At 33.0% G+C, this 21,473-nt stretch overlaps 1 protein-coding gene across 3 annotated transcripts in view; it reads right to left on the bottom strand.

Moving 5' to 3' along the window:
* The window catches only part of LOC111697945 (transcription factor SPT20 homolog), a 54,392-nt gene that overhangs the window by 22,846 nt on the left and 10,073 nt on the right, over positions 1-21,473 (bottom strand). For 2 of the 3 annotated variants that reach the window (XM_023468120.1, XM_023468119.1), the window contains one exon: positions 21,014-21,285. In XM_023468120.1, the coding sequence (XP_023323888.1) occupies positions 21,014-21,285 (272 nt within the window). Of the gene's footprint in view, positions 1-11,579; positions 13,638-15,605; positions 15,844-21,013; positions 21,286-21,473 lie in introns of those variants that run through there. The other variant, XM_023468118.1, reaches the window with a different exon arrangement.

Here is a 21,473-nt window from a genome sequence, read left to right as displayed (position 1 = left end):
AAAATAGAATTAAAAAATTTTAACTTTCGATTTTCCCTTAATACTTTTTGAACACCTTTTTATCCTTATTAAACATAATTTTCAAGACTTTTACTGTCTAGGATTTAAGTAAAATATCCTTTAGTTCATATTTTTTTTGGACAATGTCTTTTTTTTTTAGTAAGAAAACATTTCACCTAGCAACTAAACTTAATACTTAATGAGAGCTCACGTTCTAGGCTGGAAGCCTTAGTGGTAATGTATATATTATAAATAGAGATGGACCTTGTTTCATTCTTAAAATTAGTTCCACTAAAAAAAGGTGCCAAGGTAAAAGAACTTGGTTCGTTGCCACAAACAGTAATTTTTTTTGTCCCTATATCCTTGCATCCTGATGGTGTAAAGCTTTGATATTTCAAACTATTTGATGTAAGTATGAGGAAAAGAAAAATCCAAATTATTGTTGTTCTTATCAATAGCTTTTCTAAAAGAGGAGTTATGTATTGGATAATTGGACGTTGGGTTAAACTTTGAAAATATCCATTATGATGGTTTGTAAGTTCTCCTAAATTATATTGCAACAACATAAATTTAATCCCTCGCTTTTTCTAAACAAAATTAGATTTTTTAAAACTGATGTCCAACCCTAACTACCTTAGAAAAAGTACTTTACAGTTTGTACTGTACTATTATATATCCCATTTCCCGGGAGGGGGGAGGGGGAGATAACAGTTAACCAAAACTAGATTATTATTTTGATATCTTGGAAAAGGTTTTATAAATACTAATTATTCGAATGACAAATCTGGAAAAAAACATAGATGAAAAAAAAATAAATTAATAAGAGTCTTAGAAATGCGGGATTCGAAGTGAGACAAGTGTTCAAACAACAAAATAATCATGCTATCAAAAACCTGAATTACAGTACAAATGAACACATTGAAATACATCCTACTTGACTACTTTCACGTTAGAGTATCAGGTTTTAAAACTGGAATATTTTCATGCTCACTGCTTATAATACATTTCAAACATTATTTAATTTAAAACATTATCAAAAGCGCAACAGAAAGGTGGCGGGAGCACAGTTTTCAGAATTATTTTCCTTTGGTTCCCGGCAAAGAAATTATTATTTTGTTTTTGTTCATTTTTACTAAAGCTTAGTAACTTCAATAAACATTTAAGTCTTCTATAAAATGAATAAAAATAATTCCTAAGTTACGCTCCTTTAGATTCCAGAAATGATGCAATACATTCAGCTCATATTTTGAAGAGAAGTTGAATCATAATTTGAAAATTAAGGTGTGAAACTAGGATATCATTATGTATTTTTAACAAAGAAAAAAAAGTTCTGGTTTAATGCAATTTTGGCATTTAACTTTACAGTTCAAAAATATTAAGAAAAAATCGAAGAAAGATAAATGACGTTTAACCGAGAAGAGAGGGGCACGGTAAACTAGAGGTCCTTATTAAAAGTTCAGTGAGTTTTTACTTTAGTACCCTATTTAGCTCATCAAACATATTTGCTATTTAGCTCATCAAACATATTTGCTATTTAGCCCATCAAACATATTTGCTATTTAGCCCATCAAACATATTTGCTATTTAGCTCATCAAACATATTTGCTATTTAGCTCATCAAACATATTTGCTATTTAGCCCATCAAACATATTTGCTATTTAGCCCATCAAACATATTTGCTATTTAGCTCATCAAACATATTTGCTATTTAGCTCATCAAACATATTTGCTATTTAGCCCNGGGGAGCTGCAGCAGGTTATTGTCAAATCATAAAGATTAGCCAATGTACTTAGTGCTGAGCTAATATTATTTATCTGGATTGTTTTATTATTATTAAACAAGAGGCTTGTCTCACTTGACAACCAATAACTAGGCCAGGCTCAATTTAAAAGATAAAACTGGGAGGAAAAATACAGTTTCATTGTTGAGTTGCAAGTGCAGATATGTCGATAGACGCAATTCAATCAGCAGTTTTTCATAAAAAATGTTTTTAATCGTTTAACAAACTAGCTTGGGAACCAGCTTTCCTTGGTGATAAACAATTCTTACAGGTTAAGCAATTTAATTTGAGGCAAATCGGTCAATGGATTCCTCACTGTGATTTGAAGGTCTCAAGCTCTTAAGCTAAAATAGATGAGAATTTTGCCAATTACTTTGGTAATCCAAAGCTAACAACAAGTGCTTTGTAAAGGGCTACAGTGAAGCATAAGTGAGTTAGAGCGGTAAAATCAAAGCCCAAGTTGACCCTGCCTTAAAAATGTATGAACTTTTAATGAGCAGGCTGAATCTATGTGTCCTGAATTTTATAATCGGACATAAAAAAAAAAAAAAAATTACTATTTTTTTAAGAATACTAGGCTTTTAGGGCGCTTCGCGCCCATCTTCTATTTAAATTGTGAACATGTTCTTTTTGTTTACATTTTAAAACAAAGAAGAAAAAGATTTCGCGGATTATAAAAAAAAATTCGCGGATTTTCAAGAATTTATTTTTTTTACCAAATTAAAAACATTCAAAACACATTTTTTTTGAATTTTTATCATTCATAAACCTTCTCTGTGGTCACGTGATGTTCCACAAAAAATTTGGGCCCGATCGGTTCAGCCGTTTTGACGTTTATTGGATACAAATAAACAAACAGATATTTATATATAGACTAGGCTTTTAGGGCGCTTCGCGCCCATCTTCTATTTAAATTGTGAACATGTTCTTTTTGTTTACATTTTAAAACAAAGAAGAAAATTTTTTTGCGAAATTTTTAAGAATTTAAATTTTTTACAAAATTAAAAACCTTTAAAACGCATTTTTTTATCATTCATAACCTTCCCTGTGGTAACGTGATGTCCCACAAAAAATTTGGGCCCGATCGGTTCTGCCGTTTTGACGTTCATTGGATACAAACAAACAGACAGACAAGCCAAATTTATATATAGATTGAAAAAGTCATATATTCACGTAAGAGCATTTTCTTTCAGAATCTATTTTGGAAAATTTGAAAAAGTGATGGAAAATGGGGGAATTGGAACAATCTTTTTAAACGAAAAAAAACAACAATTTTATTATTTATTTATTTTTAATCATAATAAAAGAAATCGACTTAAAATTGAGTTTTGAAGTTTTGAACCCTGAAAAAAAAGACAATGGAAACAATTACATAATTTTTCTTGAATATAATGAAAAAACTTTTTATAATCCTGACTTAAAATAACTAAAAAGTGTAATCAGGTAACGTTGGGAATAACTCAACATCTCAGTAGCATAAATTGAAAATGTTTCATGTCAACTTAAATTACAGTTTTAATTGCTCGTTGCAAAACGATTTAGTGATTAATATTGACTGAAGTAAAATTAAATAGTTTTAATTACATTCCCCTGTTCCCGTAAAACTGAGAACCCACTTTTGAAATAAATTTTTATTTTTATTTTTTCTTAAATATATATATATATCCCTGTAACAAAGTTTAAATAATGTTCTCTTCCTGAACTTTGTTAAATCTAGTCAATTAGTAAACATCAACATACTTAGCTTGGACAGTCACTTCAAAACTTTACCGATTATATAAACCTAAAAATATGCAGATCTTTTAAAAGTTATGATTTCATAGGAATTCAGTGGTGGGAACTATTAAAGGATGATATGGAAGAACAACTCATTTGTTAGCTGCACGTCTAATCAGGGAGCTATTTTCAAAAAATAAAAAATTAGACACTAATGACCTCCAACGACTTATAATAACCTCGACCATTAAAACTTGGTTTCGCTTAAGATGCATAAAGCCATAGTTAAAACATTTTCAATTTTAAGGTCAAAAGAGGTTGTTCGAGGTCAATAAAGGCCAACCATTGGATTTGTTGCTGCTAATGTATTCCCTGGGTTCCTAGCTTTTGATTAAAATGCATAAAGCTATAGTTACAACTTTTTTTAATGGTCGAGGTCATTAAAGGTCATTACAGATCATTAGTGTCCAATTTTTTTTAAAACCCTTAATTAGGCTTGCAGCCAAAAAATTAGAAGATTTAAACCAAAAATGAAGGCAGGAACCCCTCCCCCCCCCCCCTCTACATAAAATAGTACATCTCCACTATCTACTTTAGCACTATTTAGAAAGAGAATGTAAGAAGTAAGTTGCCCCTCGTTTTAAAAATCTAAACTAACAAGTTACGGAAATAAATTTAAAAAATCTTTTCAAATTCATGTAATCTAATTCGAAATCCTATTAAAAGGAGTGTTCGCGAAAAACTAAAGGGGGTATAGGCTTAATGCGATAAAAAAGCGCTTTTGATCGCTTCTAATCTTACTTCTATCTGTTGCGTCTATAACGAAAAAATTGTTGAAGATGTCTCATACCGAATAACATGGCGCCCATACAAATTGAGAAAATTGCAAGCCTATACCCCCTTTCATTTTTCGCGAACACTCCCTTTAAAGTTAATTAAATATGTAGATATTGGAGATATATTATCTACAAACTCAAGAGCTAAAAAATGTCAATTCTAACCTAGGCTAGAGAAGTGGTGCTATCAGTGGGGTCACGGTTGGGGGTGATTAATACAAAATGAAAGAGTTGGTTCGGTTCTATTGAGAAGGGGGGGGGGGCTTATTTTACGACAAACCAGCAAATACCTTGCTGACTTTTAAACATCGAACGATCTTGAAATCAGTCTTTGTTTTAAATTCTAAAATAAAATATTTGAGTTGAAACTCTTTGTTACTTTTTCTAATTCAGCAGTGGGAAATGTTTATTTCTGAAAGGGGGGGGGGGGGGTCTATAGTATAACATAGGGGTGTGTACTGTGTACTGAATATTAGTTTTATTGACATTGAGATTGCTGTAATTTTGCCCAATAGAATATAGAACACCCCACCCACCCCCCTTTCTTTTCCTCAATCCACCCAAATATTTTTAATTTTCCTAAAGTAAAATTTTACAACAAAAAAGTACTTTTAATTTCATTATCCCTAACATAAAGAATATTAAGACATCCCTAGTTGAAAGTTATTGCAAAGAAACTTTTATTTTGAAAGATTTAAATTGTTTGGCAATACTCTTTAAAGTTCTAGCAAGCACCCCTTTCTTAAATTTAGGCACCTGCGGTTCTTTATGATTTTAGAAGAAAGGGATTTCTGGGGAATTAAGTCATCATTGAATCATTTATTCTGGGTAAAAGGGCAGAAAGAGGCCCCGAAAGGGATGATAGCGTTGCAGCTGAATAACTTGGATTTAAGAGGAAAATTGGGCACATTGTGATACACACTTTTATTTAGAGAATAAGTGTATTCTGCATTTGAGTCTTAAATTTTCTTGGTTGTGTCGGACAAAATAAACTTTTATATTTATATCGCCATAGCCAACCTTAAAAAAAAACATTAACAAACAAAGATGTCAATTGATACCAAAAAATCAAGTAAAAACTAGTTTCCCCCTCTCCTCCTTTCATCCTGAAGATATTCGAAGATAACTTTTTTTCCATTATTGGATCTTTAATACATGTATTTCATGACTATTGGATATTCTGAACAAACAAAAAATAGGGCATTCTAGTCTTCTAGACGATATAAAAATAAATAATTGACAAAAATATGTTGCCAAGTTCTCACTTGAAGGACAAATTCGTATCATACTTCGGAATAATTTTATCTTAATTATATCTTAGTTAAATAAGTGCTGATATATCAAGAATCAAGATAACGCGATTCAGAGCAAATAATATTAGATTAAACAAATTTGACAAAATATTTTCGGGAAATATAAACGTGAGCGAGTCAATTTACAAGAAAATCAAATTGTTTACAAATCAAGAATTATTTTTCGCAACTAAATGGTAGATCAGAAGACCGCAAAGACCAAAAATTGTGACAAAATGCAACATATGTTTGACAAATAAGTATTGATTGATCAAAGTAGCAAAAAAATTTTGTTTTATGTAACTTGCCTTTTTACTTATGTGACTCACGATTCTAAATATATGATATATATATTAATGTTAATCTCTGCCACAAAACAAATTTATGCAGAATCTCTGCATAACCACAAAATTCTTATAAACAATGCCTTCTAGCAACGGAAGATTGCGCAAAGAAAAATGCATAAAATTCTTAATTTTTGGAGTTTAGTAAACTTCCCAGGAATTTCTCGATTCATCGAGAAATAAATTGAAATGGTTAGGTTCTACTTTCTTCTACTTTCTTCATCATCAGCCTATGGACGAGTTACTGCTATACATATACATCCCAGTTCTAGGGTCTGTTCTAGTATACGATTTTTGGACCCCCCCCCAGCTACATATTTAGTACATGACCATTTATTTTTCAGCAAATTTATTATTATTTATTTTTTTGTTATTTAGGGTTAGGTTAGGTTAAGATACTTTCTGGGCCGAGCGCTGCGGCCACGGGTTAGGTTAAGTTAAGAAACTTCCTGTCACACCCATGTACAAAATTGATAGGAGGGGAGGGCCTGGGGGGGGGGGTCCAAAAATCGTATACTAGGAAATTACCCAGTTCTATATTGAATTAGGAATCTGGTAGGTTATGGATCTAATAAACCATGCAAGAAAAATACCAAAGAAACCAGTAAAGGACTTGTCAATTAAGGTTACCTAAAATGATAGTACCGAAAAAATGTTAATACGGACAGTGATAAATATTTTTGGAAAAATAAGAAAATTTACTTAGTTCTAATTGCATATCTCCCCCCGGTATTTAGAATATTTAAGTAATGAACTGAACCCCCCACCCCGACCCCTCTCCGATATTTAGAAAATGCAAACTATCCTATTGCAGAAAAACATTGCGATTTTTTTTGCAAAAAAATTTGCAGGTTTGAATTGGAGCAGAAAGATGAAAGATGTAGATTTAAGTTGGGGGACAAAATAACAGGAGCCGGTCTTTTAAGGATCAAATACGGTGGCATAGTTCCCAGGAAGGCAAAGTACAAACAAGGAAACGAGGTCAGAGTGCAGTACGGAGGACCGGTTTGCAATATAAGCATGCGCAGACAGGCCCAGACGGAACAGACTGCCTGGCGCCCAGCTTCCAGGGATGGATATTGGTAAAATAAATTTTGAAAGCAACTTTTTTTTAAGATAAAATATATTTTTCAAAAAATATATTTCATAATTATAAATATTTTTCCCTGAAACATGAGAATTGCAAACCCTAGTGGGGCCTCATGCCTGGCCTTGAATGAGATCATCAAGCAGTATTTTACTGCTGTAGACTAACTGTTAAGAATATCCTTTTACAACTTTGTAATTCATAAAATTGTAAAAAAGAACATTGTTAAAAAAAAATCAAAACAACAAATGTGAGTAATTGTTCACAAAAAATTTGATGCATATTGATCAGAAAAAAAGTTAATTTAATATTTTACCAAAAAAATAAGGAATGAAAATTCAGTTTACCTCAAATATTTAAAAAAAAACTTTTTATCTAAAACAAAAATTTGACATTTTTATGGATTTGGAGAATTTTAAACATATATCTCTTGGAAAACATATTTTTGGAAAATTTTGGGTTTAACCTAAATATATTTTTAGAGGCAAAAGGTTATTGGCCTCAGGAGGATACAAGGGACAAGATTACAGGAAGCCTAGGGTTAATGCCCCCAAAGGAAAGTATAGAAAGACCGTGTAGGGTTTACAGCCTCGAAGAGCCTCTATTTGAAATCCTCCAGACAAAACTAGGTCAACGCAGACAAGTGCAAGACAAATAAGAATGTAAACAAAAATCTTCAAAAGTGAAATAATTGTCTAAAAATCTTTGAAGTAAATAACTAGACCAAAACTTTTGGCCGGTCATATAAACCGGGTTTGAAGATTGTAAGCTTCTTATAAAAACATACCTGAAAATAAAAAATACATTAAATTAATTTTACAAAAAATTATTTTTTAAATGTACACCTGAGAACAAAAAGTATGTAAACAAAGACAAGGTAATTTTTTATCAAATACTTGTCAACTTTTCAGTCAAAAATTTCAAAATGAAAAAAAAACTTAATTTGCTTAACCTCTAAAATAAGAGGAAAGCTAAATTAATGTTGAAGTCGTTTTTTTCGTATCTTTTTCTTTTTGTGATTTTAAACAAGATGTTTTTCAGAACAAATTTCTGAGAAAAATCCAGCAAAAAGTTTGCATAACTATTTCTGGATGACTTGTCTTCAAAGAACTTCAAGACTCGAGGCCAAACCTGGGATTTCCAGGAGGCTAAGAGGAGGAGGCTAGGGGGGAGGATGGGGGTAAGAGGAGGTCATGATTCGTTCAGGGCATGAAATCCTTGAATTAATGAAATAAAGACTGACATCCAAATTAATCTTTTTGATAAATCATTTTCTTTGTTTCACAATGTCCTCTTCTTTCCCTTTTCTATCTATGTCTACAAACACTTTATGAATTTTTGAACTGTAAAAAAAACTTGGAATAAGGAATTTTAATGGTACTTCAACAAAAATGCTTCCAATTTCTATACAAAAAAAAATATGACTTTGATATTTCAGTTTAGTCAAAAGAAAAAAAAATTGTTCTTTGTTGTACAACATTCCGTCAAAATTTTGAGAAAAACGTGAACTCCAAAATGTTGACCTTTAACGTTTTCTTTTTCTGATCTTTAATTTGTTGCCTTGGATTGGATTTTTGTGTAGTGTGTACTGCAGTCAAACATTTACAACTTCTTTTTATTTTAGAATAAGTGTCAATTTGAAAATATAAAAAGAAAATAAAAGTATTTTCTGCAAATAACATTCTGAAAAAAAAAACTATTTAAAATGTTTTATATTTAAAGGCTGAATTAAGTATCAATATATTAATTTTAACGAAGGATGCAAATTAGCAAATAAATGGTAAAAAATAAAGTTAACAAATTGTTTGTTTGTAAGATATTAATATAATGGAACTGTTGATTTTTCACCAACTCTTTATTTACCGTATTATGCATGGACTGTTTTACTAAGAAGATGAATATTTTCTGCATTAAACAAAGCACTATCGGCCTAGATGAGGGGAGGGGGGGCACTCACCCTCCCAATATTATCATGGAAACTGCCATGGTTTAAAAACCAGTCTTCTGTTATTATTTAAGGTTATTGACTCAAAGTTTAACTATTACAGAAGAAAAATGGAAAAATATTAATATCAGGTTTTAAACATGAAGCCCTCAGAATTGCTTTAGTTTGCATTTATTTATATTTTTATGTACTTTTATAGTTCACGTTTTTTCTTAGCATAAATTCCCGTACTTCTATGCATGCAGTTTGCTGAACTCTTACAAAAAAGTACATATTTTCTTTATTTTAACAGCAACCCCCCCCCCCCATTATAGATGTTTAGATGTAAAAATAAGTTTAAGAAACGGCTGTATTTTTCTATAAATTTTTATCTAATATTGCTTTTTTTCCATTGGTATTTTAGACAATGGGCAACGTTTTAAGGTCCGTTTTAGAAAACTCAAAATATTTTTAAAATACAAAATCTGAAATATTTATCATATTTCAAAATTGTACGTTGTTTCAGCTTCTTGTAGTGCACCTTTATAGTAAAAAATAATCCTTTAATTTTAAAAACGGACCTAGATACTGTTTATGAGAATATAGGTCAAAGTTTGTTTAATGTTTATAGTTAACAAGTGTTTACAACAAAATGGCAGAAAAAAAATTAAAATCCTTTATAAACAATGATCTGAAATCCATACTGATAATAAATAAAAAATATAATAGGAATCAATCTAAAATGAAAATTAATTTAAAACATGTATGAAAAAATTATTAAAAATAAATTCCTATAAAAAGGAAGAAAATTATTAGGAACCTCCATCAATTACAAATATAAAATCCGAGACAAATTTGCATTGCAGAAAAATTCAAAATTCAAATATTTTTTGAACTTTTAAAACCAAGCACGGATTGAACTGGTTTCCAAGTATTGTATTATTCATGGTAGCCTTCAGTTTGAATGTCATGATTTAGTTATTTCATTATTAATGGGAAAATACATTGTCCGGTAAGATATACAAAACAACTAGCAATAAGTGCCAACCACATTGCTTCATCATATTTCTGGGGCATTCTAGAAAATTTGGACAGATAGCGTTCGATTCATCTTTAAATTTTCGGTTAATTTTTTAAAGAACGTGAAACCGAATAGTTAATATTATTGTATTAAAAATATTATAAAAAAAAACATCTTTTAATTCTAAAACTCTGACGAGAAAGAAGACAAAGACGACAATCATTCCGTTCTTTATTGGTTATCACTGTAAGTCCAGTAGGTTAGGTTGGGTTAGTTTAGTTATTAAATTATTAAGACTTTATTTGTCTGACTTTGACTTGAAGGATTATTTTAAATGTCGTCTTACATTACAGAAAATCTGGGAAAATGTCGTATTCATTCTGGAACGTTTTTCGCATAATTTCATTCGTATAATCTAGATTTCAAGAAACCTAATAAAACGAAGGAAAAGATAATAGAAAAGTATCGTTTCGGTGAGATTTCTGATTTTATTAAAAGCGTCCTCTGTAATGTATTAGAAAGCTCTGGTAACTTTTAGGATATGACGAGGGAAGAAATAAGGAGGCAAGGGCGTACACAGGGGTGCAAGGGGGGCAGTGCCCCCTAGACCTGTAAAGGGGGGCGTAGCCCCTTTCTTAGAACTCAGAGCTATAAAAATTTTCTACTGAAGAGTGAAGAGCATAAAAAATTGATTTGCTGTATTATCTGCTAGTTTTGTTTGAAGGAGAGATAAAGTAGTACTTGCATGGTAATTGGACTATTGTATGTGTACCTTTTAAGAATCCAAGAAGCCAAATGTTTTGAATTTACAGTTAACATTTTTTTTTTTTGGGGGGGGGGGCAAAAATTTGTTTGCCTACTGCATATTAGTCCCCCCTCCCTAAAATTATTTCTGTGTATGTCCTTGTAAGGGGTGGAGGAGGGGGGGGGGGAGGTAAAATTGACAAATTACAACTTTTAGGTCAACTGAAATATCACATCAATCACAGGCTTTAACATGTAAGAAGATTTCAAATGTCTCAATAAAATATTAAAGATTTTGATTCATTTTGAAGATCTTGATTCAATTTCTTGAAGAGACAGACAAGATAGACAATAGCGAACACAATGACATGGTCATTGGTCAGACATGGCAAACATTAACAAACAAAAAGTAGACATAAAAGACATGGTCACTGGTCACTGGTCAAACAAGACAAGATCGTATATGACGGATTTGTTTAGATCAATAGCCATTAAAAATCACAAATATAAATAAAAGACCAGGGGAAAAAACGAAAAATTCGAATTAGCTAAAAATATAAGTAAATAAAAAATCCAGACATAAGCAGACAGATGGGAGCATTAGTCCCGTAGGAATACAATAGTGCTGAGTTGGGTTGCATTTGCTAAACTTCTTGAAACCTTATCCTAGTCCTTGGAATTTACTCCTGGGACGGATAAAATGCATTTCTACCATTTAATTGATATTTTTATTCTTATTATTAAAGGAAAACTGTAATTATTTGTTTCAAAAGTTTTTATACCCCCCCTACCCATATTCTTCTCATACACGCAGAATTTGGTTTTCAAATTACCTTTTTACTTGCAAAGCTTTCAAATCCACGCTGTCTTGGTTCACCGTGGATGAGTTTATCTCCCGAGTAGGATTCCCACCACCCGGATAACTGAGGAGCACAACCTTGTCCCCATACACGCAGGGGGTGTAGCTGAAGTAGTTGCAGGTATGAAGGTTATCATCTCCTGCTCCTGCTCCTCGTAGGAACACATTGCAGATCTTGCAAGTTTCCAGGACGAATGGGATACTTTCTCTGGGTTCTAGGTCGGAGCAACAGGTTCCAACGTTCTTCATCTTCTCCTCGTCCTGGAGGAACCTCTCCTCCTGGGGCGGAACACTGGAACCACGATGTTTGAGGACGATTTCCAGCTGGGGAGGGTGTAAAAATACCCCCGACGTGACAGAAGCCCGACGGGACGGAACAGACCCTGAACTTATCTGGTTTGGAGGGATTACAGCGCAAGGTTTCTCCGGGTTTTGTCGTGCAGGACTGGTGCTTCGTCTCTGTACCTTGTAGAGAAGGTTGGAATTAGTTACAGCTGTATCAGCAGGCTGAGCCACACTGTGACTAACCCTATAGGTATTCAACCCTTGAGGTATCCCGTTTAGATCATAGTTGCTCGAATCAGGATGATTCCCAGAGTTTCCGAATTGATTTCTTTGATTCGCCGAGAATTTCTGATTTTCCAAGTTCCCTGGGTCAGGAACTATTACATAATTTGGCATCCCATGGTTTCCAATATTTTCCGTACATACATTGTTACCGTGGGGCTCAGTATATCCATGATGCCCGGCTTGATTTACATAATATCCAGTATTGATGCAACCTCCACCATTACCATTATTTCCATGAGGAAATGGAAATCCATAATCATTGCTGTAAGTCTCATTTAGATATCGCAGATTTTCTGGATTTGAATGATTTCCATAACTCCCATAATTTCCTAAGATTCCAAGATTTCCATGGTTTCCGTGGAATCCATTATTCCCCGAATTTCCATGGTTTCCAAAGCAATCATGGCATTCATTTCCACAGTTATTTTGACCACCGTGAATTCCTTGAAAACTTGGGATTCCAAAATTACAATGATTTCTGGGATTGCTATTAAATCCATTATTCTCAGGATATTCTCCATGAACTCCATGATTTCTGGGATCTCCATCGTTCAAATGATTTCCATGATTTCCAAGACTTTCATGGTTTCCATGGTTACCATGATTTCCATGGTTTCCATGGTTTCTATGGTTTCCATGGTTTCCATGGTTTCCATGGTTTCCATGGTTTCCATCGCTTCCATGGCTTCCATGGCTTCCATGGTTTTCATGGTATCCTTGATCAAAGTAATCATAATGCTCATGATCACTTAAAGTACGATTACGATTCAGATTTTTCTGAACAGGGAAATTATAGGATCCGTTCCCTGACACAATCACCAGGTTCTGCAGATATCCGCTCAGCTGTGGAGGACTTAAAGGAACTGAACCACTACCCTGAGACTGATGGTGGGATAGGTTTTGATTTGACACGTAAGGAGATGTACCTGCCTGCATTCTCCGATCTGATCTGGGAGGAGACCTGGAGCTGCGAGACAGGGAGCTGAACCTGGAACCGGATCCATTCTGGACAAACTGTGACCCATTGGGCGCAAAGGCGGACGTGTAAACACTTTGTGTGGAGCCCATGGGAGAGACTCCAGGGGAAGGGCCTCCACAGAGAGAGCCTCTAGCAGATACAGAAGGAGGGGCAGGAGATGAAGCCCTGGAGGTCGGGAGGGAGTTGCAGGGGGACATCGTGGGAGGGGTGTTCACAGTTAGAGTAAGGTCGGGTTGGGACACCGAGCTCACCCAACAGAGGTTAGATAGTTTGGAGAGTTTACGCATTGGTAGGTTGGGATGGAATTTAGTTTGCTCAATAATAGTTGGCTTGTTCAAAGAGGGCATAGAGGTGGAGGTAGAGGAGAGGGAGCTGGAGAACGGATAGACAAAGGTGCAGGGTAGGTACTGCACCCCTCCTCCTCCTCCCCGACTTTGCTGGTTGACGTAAATGGTACTAGGTGCTGGGGGCTGGCTGGATGATCTAGGTTTAAATCCATATTCGCAAAATATAAAATATAAACTTCATAAAAATATTTTTTTAAATCATATTGATTGAAAATAAATGAATAAACTGAGTAAGGATTGAGCTTGCTTCAAGTAGATTATACAATAAAACATTGTTTAACCCAGAACAGAGACAATAAGTCTGATTGTTTTGAATGCACCATTGTTCCCAGTAACTAAAGACACCATGTCACAACAGATATATTTAAAATATCTTGATTTTCACTTTCTTTAACAGAGAGTGTCAGAGTAATTAAAGAATTTATACGTTTTTTCGCTTTCGTCTGTTGAACAAATGAATGTTAATGTCTGTAAGTTTTAAAGATTGTTTTTTTTTCTATTTATATGTTAAAGGGTATCCATAAAACTCTGGAATAAGATGACGACATCATGTGTACTTGATGATGTTATAAAGCAAAGATCTAACAGTAGCTTGACAATCAACTTCTGAAGCAAATTGTCTTTGTACACTGCATAATTGTTGTCTATACTTATAAATTTGTATATATTTGATGATATTCCAAACTCATATTTTTCATTTATTTACAAAGTATATTAGTTTATCCAAAAAATAACACTATAATATTATCCATATTGCTTAACGGAATATAAAATTGACTAATCTGATGACACAAGTCCTGTATGTAAGACCTAATATGCCCGGCCTGTGTTTCTCAGAAGAATTTGCAATTCAAGAATTTTAAGCTCATTCCTCTTTTCTCAACAAGGAAAAGGTTAAACCTTAAATAATATTTTTGTTAAATTTTGAATAAAATTTTTGCCTTAAAAACATTTCCTTTAGCATTAAAAGAGACTGTAGAGTGTAGACACAATTTCAAATGACCATTCATTTGTAGATTAGCATTTTAGATTCTCAATGGTACCCTTTAAACATTCATCTGAGTAATGAGTAAGATGTTCTTACTTGAAGTGTTTAAAAACAACACAATATCTTTCTCATTGTTTCTTGAAGTGTTAAATTTTAAAAATTTCATTCATTGTCTTTGCTGAATGAATGCGTAAGTTACTTCATAAGAGAAACCACAATTAGAAATTATCATTTTTGGACATAAAAAGAAAATTTACGTCACAAATGATTGATCAGATAAATGTTTAAAGGGAACATCCGTAAATCGAATATATAAAGATAAAGGGTGCAGCCCCATTCATACAAGATAAAACGTAAATTTTACTTTAAAGGGAGTGACCGGTAATGTATGGTGGTTGAACTGAGAATGTAGAACTGTAGGAAATTTTATAGGATTGATTTGAGACATATAAAACATTTTAATGATGTATAATTACTAAGTTTGAGCGAAAATCGACTTTCAAACTCATCCATTTGGGGGGTTACGTTTTGAGAATCGATTTTTCAACAAATTTAACAAAAATTCTACAGTAAACTAATAAGTTGATTAGGAACAGGTTGAGAAAATAAAAATTAACTCTTCATCGGAAATAAGTAATTTTCAGTTATTAGTTGCTGTAATCTCTCATTGTTCACAATTATTTTCTGTAGTTTTTCTGTAAAGACGACATTTAAAGAGTTTGTAGAAATCTGCGAACAAATTCGTAAAGCGTAAGAAATTCAATAAAAGGATGAAGAAGAAATAAGTGAATCTAATATTGCTTTAGTGAGAAAATTTCAATTGAAAAATATGTTCACATCTGAACAGTTTAATGTAGAATTTTTGATACATTTTTCGAAATTGCTATTTAATAATTTAAAAAAAAATCGATTCTCAAAACTTAACCACCCAAATGGATAAGTTGAACGTCAACTTTGCTCACAAACTCCGTAATTTTAAATAATTAAAACGTTTTATGTCTCAAATGAATCCTATGAAATTTCTCCACTATACAACATTCTCAGTTCAACTACCATACATTACCTGTCACTCCCTTTAATAATTAATTTTTGGTTCTATTTTTTGTGAATATGAACCTAGGGGTGAGATTGGTTTCGTTAAATGATGTTCTGCTTGGAGATAAAGATGCATCTCTAGAAGGAGCTCCACTATTCAGGGCTCTAGACCTCGCCAGTCGTTTTATCAAGGGTTCCTCCCGGGGTGGTGACATGATGTTGTTTTAACAGTTTATGTTGCTGTTGTGTTGTTGTGTGTTCACTGTTGTGTTGTCTGATGTTGTTTACACTGTGAGGAGTGAGAAGAGACTAGAGGAACTCTACCCGGTGAATCTTTCTCAGGAGTAGACAGAGTTTAACATCATATTAACTACAACCCCCCCCCCCCTATGCATGATCTTCTCGCTTTTCTTATGGTAAGATCATCAAATAGTTGATCTTCCTTATTTCTGATCTTTTATGATCCATTGATGTCTAATTATCAAATTATAATATAATTAAAATATAAATTAAATTTAGTAAAGCATACAATTATAAAATAATAGATACTAACCTAGCCTATTTTTAAATTTGAATGGATGAAATCTTCGACAGAAAAAAAATTAAATATTGAATTTTTTATTGACACCTTCGTACCTGTTGTTATCAACAAATATTATTTTTATTTCCTAGGGGAATAGGATAAATTTGAAGGAATTTAGATATCCAACCCTGTTTTCTGTTTTCGTGAGGCATAAAGTAAAGATCAGATAACATGTAAACTGTGAGTAAACAATTAGGGACAGGGATTACTCGTACTTAAACCCTGAACTTAAACCCAATTTTTCTATTTTAGAAAATTTTTAATTTTATACAAAATCAATTTAGGAGAGAAACAAAGTTAAGATAATTTTTTTCCAATAAATTTTTGGGTGACTCGCAAAAATCGCAAGTAAAGGTTAGCGATAAACATGTGATTGTTACATAGTAACAGTTGCTGTAGGGGAATAAGGGAAGTATGTTTGCGTACATTTACAATCAGAACTGTAAAGTACAGAATACTAATTTTGAGAGATTATAATTTTCTTAAGAATGATGGTTCAAATCTAACAGTTTTTATTAACAGTAGTAATATTCTCAATTTGTATTTTGCGTATCTTTTAACCCATAATAATATTACGAATAATCGTAAGAACGAATATATTTAGTTTCGGTCTTGCTAGATTTGAAGAGTACAGGATCACACACAAAGAATGATACTTAAAAGACGACAAACGAAATTTTTGAGAACGAACGAAATTTTTCTTTAACGATGGTGTCGTTTAGAAAAAACGAAAGATGGACGAACGATTAGAATCGTTCAGAGAAAAAACGAACGAAAAAACGGTTTAAACCGTTCGAACGAACTTTAAAAACTATCGTTTTTTTAACTGGAAGAACAAATTTATCGAAAAAAAAACAATCGTTTTTTACTAAACAGAAGATTTTTTCGAACATAAAAAAACGAGTGTTTTACTAGAAGAACCATTTTTTCGAACAAACTTTTGAAAAAACTTTATTTTCTTTTACTGAAAGAACGGTTTTACTAAACTAACGATTTTACTTGACGAACGATTTTGCTGAATGATCGTTCAGTGAGAAAACGAACGAAAACAATTTTTTTAACGATTGAAAAATGAACGAACGAAATGGTCTATAAAGAACGATGAACGAACGAAATGGAAAAAAAACAGAACGCGCCAATCTCCAGGGAAAGCTATAAAAGTGATCCATTCTTTGAACTACTGTCAAAAATCAACACCCCTCTTGCAAACTTTAAAAAATGATATTTATAAAGATTATGAACAAGAGAAAGGATAAGGTAAGACTATTTGTCTAACGAGAAATGTTTTCGGAAAGGAAAACTAATCTTCTGCTAGAAATTAAGAAGCAAATTTCAAGGTTCGGATATGATGGGTGATGATTGGGGGGGAGGGGGCACGTGGGGAAAATGCATGGATTAAGGGGATTCAAGATTAAGGTCAGGATAAACGTGTGGATGTTTCTAATAATTTTCATAATTAACAAAAATATTATTTTTATGATTTTAAAAGATCTGGGGGGTCCAAGTATAAATTCTTGAAGTACAAACACTATCCTTTTTTTCTTTAACACACCATTTTAACAATCGTCTAACACACAAATAAACAAACCTGGTTTGTTTAGTTTTCAGTACAAACATAACGGATAGATTGGGAAGATGAAAAAATCAAGAATATTTAAAAGAAATAAAGATAAGATTTAGCAAATAAATTCTAGTGCAATGATGGCAACATAGTCTCCCAGTACAGCTGTAATCTTACGTCACAAGTATTAACTTAGTTTTGTGTCCGACAAAATTATTAATAATAGTGATAATTTTAGAATGAAATGCTCATCTTTTTGTAAAATAAGTGCAATTTTATGTGCTCTTTATTTTCTGTTTTTACACTTTTTGATTAGTTGATTAAATTACAAAACGATGTTTAGAAAAACGTTATAAATCAAATCAAAACAAATTAAATCAAATCAGGCTGTTAAGGAGTCCTGCTGTAATTAAGAATACGAAACATATAGAGAACTTTTTTTTATCTAATTATGAGGACAGAGGTTGAAATTTATCAACAAAATACCTAGTTCAACTATCTACGGCCGTTCTTCTACATTACGCAATTCAGAACATTTTCAAACAATTGGACATGAAATTGTATTCAATATATTAAGACTTAACTATAAATAAATATACAATTTATATATTTATATACATAATCGTTTTCTAACATTTAACGACATTTGATGGAGTTAAGGAAAGCTTGGAAGAATGTGAAGAAGGATAAAAATGATAAATTATGAGAGTACATATTCAACTATAAATTTAGATTTAAAGGGTGACAGCTTTATCCCTATACACCGGCTTATCCGGATACTATTATAATAACAAACTATGCTAAAACTTGTAAACCCCGATAAAGTTGCAACTAGAATAATATTAGTTTTAAACATGCATATGTAGTCAGGGGCAGAAATTGACGTCTGAGTTTAATAATCTTTCAAAAACAAATTCAAAATGTTTTCTTTTAACTCGATGGGAGCATAGACATAAATTGTATAATTTAAGCGTCAATTTCACAAAGACAAAAGTAGTTCTAGCCACGATGAAGGTATGGGCTCTACAAGATGGGGGTTTTCATATTCATTCACTAATCTAATCTTTTCTTTTCTTATATCAAACATTCAGACAGAACGAACAAATAAACAATCAATGCATCAGACATTGACAAACATATAGTAAAGATGATAGACAGTAAGGAAACAAGCAGACAAGCAGACAAGCAGACAATCAGGCTAGCAGACAAGCAGACAAGCAGCACACAAGCAGACTAGCAGTCAAGCAGACAAGAAGACGAGCAGACAAGCAGACTAGCAGACAAGCAGACTAGCAGACAAGCAGACTAACAGACTAGCAGACAAGCAGACTAGCAGACAAGCAGCCAAGAAGACAAGCAGCCAAGCAGACAAGCAGCCAAGCAGACAAGCAGCCTAGCAGACAAGAAGACAAGAAGACGATCAGAAAAGCAGACGATCAGACAAGTAGACAAGCAGACAAGCAGACAAGCAGACAAGCAGACAAGACGACAAGCAGACAAGCAGACTAACAGACAGACTGCAAAGAGGGAATGACCGTGGGTAAAATTACAGCGCTACGGTTAACTTGACTATGAGAGGACGGATTGAATTAGAGCAGAACTCCGGGTACACATGGAGACAAGATGTCTACCTAATCCTGCATCCGCAAATATGTACTTTTTACAGGGTTCGGTTTTCTCAGTACGTTTCACTCGTTCTTTTAAATTTTCTTTCAAAAATAGACATAATAATAAATATTAAATAATAATGATAATATTGTTCTACTTCTTATATCTGTAAATAATGTATATGTGAAAATGTTAATTTGTCGATTGAAATATTTTAACTTTAAGTGTTTTTAATTTAACATATTTATCTGCTCTTAATTCCTAGATAATTAGCCCAGTTTTCATTTATTCTACCCNCAGAAGGTCAACCCTTGATGTAGAAAATCAGGTTTTATTTATGATACCAAACTATTCATATCTATAAAGGGACATTTTTCGCAAATCTTTTCAATCTTTTTAGTATTAAATGATTTATCAAACTCAATAGAAGAATGTATATTGAATTTAGCTTTAAAAAATTTATTCGAGTTTTTCAGAATTGGCGACCAGTTCCTTTAACTCTTTATTTTAGTATCATTCATTACCCTTTCAAAAATGAACTGTAAGGTAGAGTAGGCGGACGTGTAATAAAACAAGGCAATGTTGTTTGCTTGTTAGTTGTAAATATAGGCTAAAATAACGTTAAATCAGGCAAGTAGACGTTGACCTCTAAAAATTGCACTAACAACTGGAAAGGAAGTGTACATATACAATATTTGTATGTTTTCTTGTGTGTCTGATGAAATCAGTTAACCTACATCTGCTGAGCTGGCCGGCCGGCCTGTTAATTATTTTACTCAGAGGAAGAAAATATTTACAGATAACGTTTGTAGTAGGTTTAAATTGTTCAAATTGTTTAAATTATCAAATGTTGGGATACAATTTTGTTTTTAATTCTCGATTTTTTTGTGTACTTCTAAACTATAATTGTTCATCAATTACGATTGAATATAATGTACAAGACTGATATTAAACCGTTATTTGTAAAATAAAATCCCACAGATTTAAACCAAATTTATTAGACGCTCATGCAAGAATACAAAAAGAGTAGACAAATATGGAAATGGAGGGGGGGGGCGGTTAGGAGGTAAGGGTTAAGGAGGTTTGGGGGGGGGGATAAGAGGAGAGCTAGGAACGATGAATGATATTTAAACATTTGAAATGAGGGCAGTCTTTCTGCCCTTGACTGAAGATATGGTTTAAGGGAGGAATACATTGCTTCGGGGCTTTTAGCCTTTTTGTCTAGGGTAAATTCGGATTTGAAAATACTTAGAATTTAGCAAAATGGACCGCAGGGGGAGGGGAGCTATAAAATTGTCAGAAAAACTTGTATTTTGTTCTTGGTACTCAGGTGTCAGCCGTACGGTGAATGTAATAAACAGTAAAATTTTAAAAAATAAAATCATTTTTTCCAAGAATATTTTTAACTCCTAAAAATCATTTAAGAAATTGGCAACGTAATTCAAAGTAATTAATGATTTTCAATACCGCCCTTTAAATAAACCCTGATTAAATCACCGAAAATGGAAATACCTTGGTTTTGTTTCTATCCAAAATGCCATCCTCTGAATTTTGAAACCGACACGTCGATACAAATGAAAAATTAGCAAAATTTGTATATTTAAGGAAATTTGTCCGTCATACATTTTTAGGATGACAATAAACATTTATTTTAGTTTTTTGCTTTAAATTAAGAATTATTTCAAATAAAGTTGACAATTCCTTTAAATTTCTTCGACTACTGAAACAATTTCCTACCTTTCTGTGTCTGGTTCATGAACTCCATCCTTGTTCTCGTCCTGCAGGAGGGAGATCTCCTCCAACCTCTCCACCAGCCCCTCACCCTCACCAGAGTAGAAGGCACCAGGGGCGTAGTTCACTAGGTACCCCTGGCCCCCTCCTATACTTCCAGTTCCCGCCCCTGTACTCGCTAAATGAGGATGGGAGGCGTATGCAACCGGAGGGCGTGGCTGGTTGGAGGGCTGGGAGGGAGGAGGGGCTCGATTCTGTAATGGTACAACCACAGGAACCTTAACATCATTTATATATAATTTTTTTGTATCAAATTAACGATAAAACGACTGAACCGATCGGGCCCAAATTTTTTGAGGCCACTTATATGCCCATAGGGAAGATTTATGGATTGGCAAGGATGACAATTTTTTCCCGGTAATAAATCTCGGCATTTATTATTTTTATAAATTATCTATTATTTTTT

This window comes from Eurytemora carolleeae, unplaced genomic scaffold, assembly GCF_000591075.1.
Source record: "Eurytemora carolleeae unplaced genomic scaffold, Eaff_2.0 scaffold51, whole genome shotgun sequence".
NCBI classification, from domain to species: Eukaryota; Metazoa; Arthropoda; class Copepoda; order Calanoida; family Temoridae; genus Eurytemora; species Eurytemora carolleeae.
Note: the sequence above shows the minus strand (reverse complement) of the source record. Positions and strands in the feature narration are given on the sequence as shown.